Here is a 3248-nt window from a genome sequence, read left to right on the forward strand (position 1 = left end):
CTTCAGGCACGGCGATCGGTGCTTGCCTTATGCAGCTGGATAAGGTTGGGGAACTCCACCCTGTTGCATATTTTTCTCGGAAGCTTAGGGATGCCGAGACCAGGTACCCGACCATCGATCTGGAAGCCCTCGCTGTTGTCGAGAGCACTAGGCATTATCACCTTTACCTTTATGGGAGACGATTCCGTATCTTTACAGATCACAGGCCGTTGGTATAAGTCTTCCGCAAGCCAACTGCCTCGGTAAGGATGACGCGATGGGCTCACGAACTGACAATTTACGACTTCGAGCTTCTTTATAAGCCGGGTCGGGTCCACCACGTCCCGGACTTGCTCAGTCGTCAGATCGCAGCCATTGCTGACCTTGATAGCCCTTGCTGCAACCAGACATGGTGGAGCGTCATCAGAGAGACCAATTCGAACTTCGGAACCGAGTCCAATAATGAACGAGCTCTGCTTCAGCTCGTGATCCCAAGGTCGCTGCGCGGCGCTGCTTTGGATGCGGTCCATGCCGTACCGTCTACCGGACATCGGGGCGTCCACAGGACGTATCAGCGACTAAGGGATCCTTTTTACTTTCCCGGGATGTTGGCCGCATTCCGGAGATATGTCGCATCATGCATGGCATGTCAATAGAGGAAAGGGGCGATCGCCCGAACCCCACTACAGTCCATGCCGGACGTCGCGGAGCCCTTCGAGCGGGTCTCCGTGGATATCCTCACTCTTACCCCTTCGGCGCGTGGAAACAAGTACGTCCTTGTGCTGATTGACCATCTTACCCGGTTTGTCGAGCTGTTCCCGTTGGCATCGAAGGACGCCCAAACCGTAGCAGACGTGTTTCTTGCGGAATTCGTTACTCGGTACGGTCCCCCGCGGACCCTGTTATCAGATAACGGCCTTGAATTTCGCAATCGTCTCCTTTCTGACATCTGTCATCACCTCCAGGTGAAGTCGCTCTTCACCACAGTCTACCATCCGCAAGCCAACAGTATGGTGGAGAGGGTGAATCGGGTGGTCAAGGACGCCCCAAGCATGCTCCAAATGGATGATCCTGATTGTTGGGTCGATCTATTACCGTATGTGAGGTTTGCCATCAATTCCTCCATACACCGGAGCGTAAACGACGTCCCTTTGTACCTTCTCACAGGTCGGGACAGTCATTTTCCGCTCGTGGGATCAAACCACGTAATCTATGGCGAAGGGGCCTTGCCCTCATTAACATCGAAACTCCGAGCAGCTCGGGTGGCCGCTGGTGAGGCCGCCCGAAAGGCTCGTGAGCGTTGGACCGCCGATCACGATCGCAGACGGTGGGCTCGACCGCGGGAGTATAACGAGGGGGATCTGGTCTTTGTGCATCGCAGCGTTATCCTGCACCCCAATCACGGACTCAGACCCCTGGGTCCCCGATGGTTAGGGCAAATCCGGGTCTTGAAAAAGCTCGGGCCCGTGGCATATGTGGTGAGAAGTCACTTTGCACCCAAATCAATTTAAAGCATTTCGGGTCACTGCGGAATTCGTCCCTCCGGACGACTTTCCCCTTTTGGACGGCACAGCCCCTCCGGACCCGGAATCGGACATGGGACCTTTACAAGATCACGGTGCTGATGACCTCTTGGATTCTTCAGCCCCGTCATCGGAGGGGGTACACGATAAACCATGGGACCCTGGGTCTGACTGGGACGAGTAGGGAGCAAGACACTTTTCCTTTTCTTCCACTCACCATTATCTTTATTTTCTCAGAGCCCCAGCGGAATGCATGCTGCCCTCTGTTGATTACCAGTCCGTCCTGTAACATCACCCTGTATGACTTGGATCCTAACACACTTGCAGCCTGTTCTTTTTCAGAGCCTTCCCTTCATCCTGCCCGTGGAGTGGGGAATAGCCTTGACGGTAGTCAATCCGACGACACATTACTAATCCCATTTTCCCCCTTCTAATGTTCAGTCGCCCTGTTTCTTCTACTTATTTTGTTCTAATCTATTTCTACTTTTCAGATCATCTCCAGATGGACGGCGGCAGGGCCCAGCAGCCAGCTTCTGTCCTGCGGAATGATCCTGTCCTCTCGTATTCACACCCGCCCTCGAGCCACGCGGGTTTTCTCGCCTTCTGCCTTCGTTTCTGGCAGGGTCGCGCTTTCGTCCTGAACGTCTGCAAAAACCCTGTACAGCTTTTTTTTTTCTTTTTTTTTTTTTTTTTGAGTTTGGTCAAGTTCTGGCTTCTTTTCAGACCCCGATCGACAGTGTCCCGGAGCTGAGGTCGGTCTACGCTCTTTCCCCATGACGGGAACATAGATGTGGTTCTTTGTATAGACCTGTAGGAATTTAACTTTTCTACAGAGTATTCCTGTAAATAGCTCCCTTTCCTATCATCTTAATCTTCTCTGCCTTTCCTATGTAGTCTAGAGTAACACCAGGTTTGAGTTATTTTAGTACTTTGTATTTTTCTTACTGTTATTATTGTATAAACCTTTGTATGTTTGTGCCGAAAGATTGAGAGTTTCACCCTCTTAATCATGTGTTTCCCTCTTCGTTTTGTTCTTTTAATTTGCATGTTGTGCATATATTCTTAACTTTGTTTGTTTTCTTAGTTTCATGATTTAATTTTAAGATGTTTGTTTGTTTTCTTAATACTATTTTACCGACGAGGTTCCTCTCCCAGCTTCTCAGAGCAATGTCCATACAGAGCTATGTCAGGACCGAGCCCATGACTTCCAAGGAGGTCTCTTATTGGGGTAAGCTCTGTTGACACCCTTTTCAGATCGCCTGAGAAAGCGGTAATTGTACATATGGAGACATTGCCTCCCTCGACGCCAACTAATCAATTAATTTTAAGTCAGATCCTCAACTGGGTCAGATCGGTCGGCTTCGCATCAATAACATTTATGGTTGTGTGTTACTTATGCACTTCATAATGCAATGTGTGTTAGAACACGCCAGGCCCAAAGAATAAACCCAGTATATCTAATACACTCTTGTGTCCGCAGACACAGACGACGACGCATCGAGGGCTCCAAAGGGTTCCACCCTCTTTGGTCTAAGGCGATTTGTTCGCCAGCTCTTTATACAGGTGATGGTGCCATGATGATAACGGCTCCAGCTGATCTTGCGCACTGGTGTGCGGGCGCACTCATATGTGCCCCCGCAGTTCTGACCGTACCTGACGTGCGGGCGCGCTCCCCATGCGCACCCGCCTTCTGATGTTCCGTACTGGCGTGCGGGCGCGTCCTCTGACGCACCCGCCTTCTGATGA

The 3248-nt window shown here is 51.0% G+C and overlaps 1 protein-coding gene across 1 annotated transcript; it reads left to right on the forward strand.

Annotated features, from left to right (window-relative positions):
* Window positions 1-248: 248 nt before the first annotated feature.
* On the forward strand, window positions 249-635 carry LOC138867955 (uncharacterized). Its single transcript, XM_070145238.1, has one exon. It carries the CDS (start codon window positions 249-251, stop codon window positions 633-635), a length of 387 nt encoding a protein of 128 aa, XP_070001339.1.
* The last annotated feature ends 2613 nt before the right edge of the window (window positions 636-3248 follow it).

The sequence above is a fragment of the Penaeus vannamei genome, chromosome 33, assembly GCF_042767895.1.
Source record: "Penaeus vannamei isolate JL-2024 chromosome 33, ASM4276789v1, whole genome shotgun sequence".
NCBI lineage: Eukaryota > Metazoa > Arthropoda > Malacostraca > Decapoda > Penaeidae > Penaeus > Penaeus vannamei.

Excerpts from the sequence above, each read along its gene's own strand:
- LOC138867955 (XM_070145238.1), top strand. The coding sequence starts at position 249 with ATGACGCGATGGGCTCACGAACTGACAATTTACGACTTCGAGCTTCTT.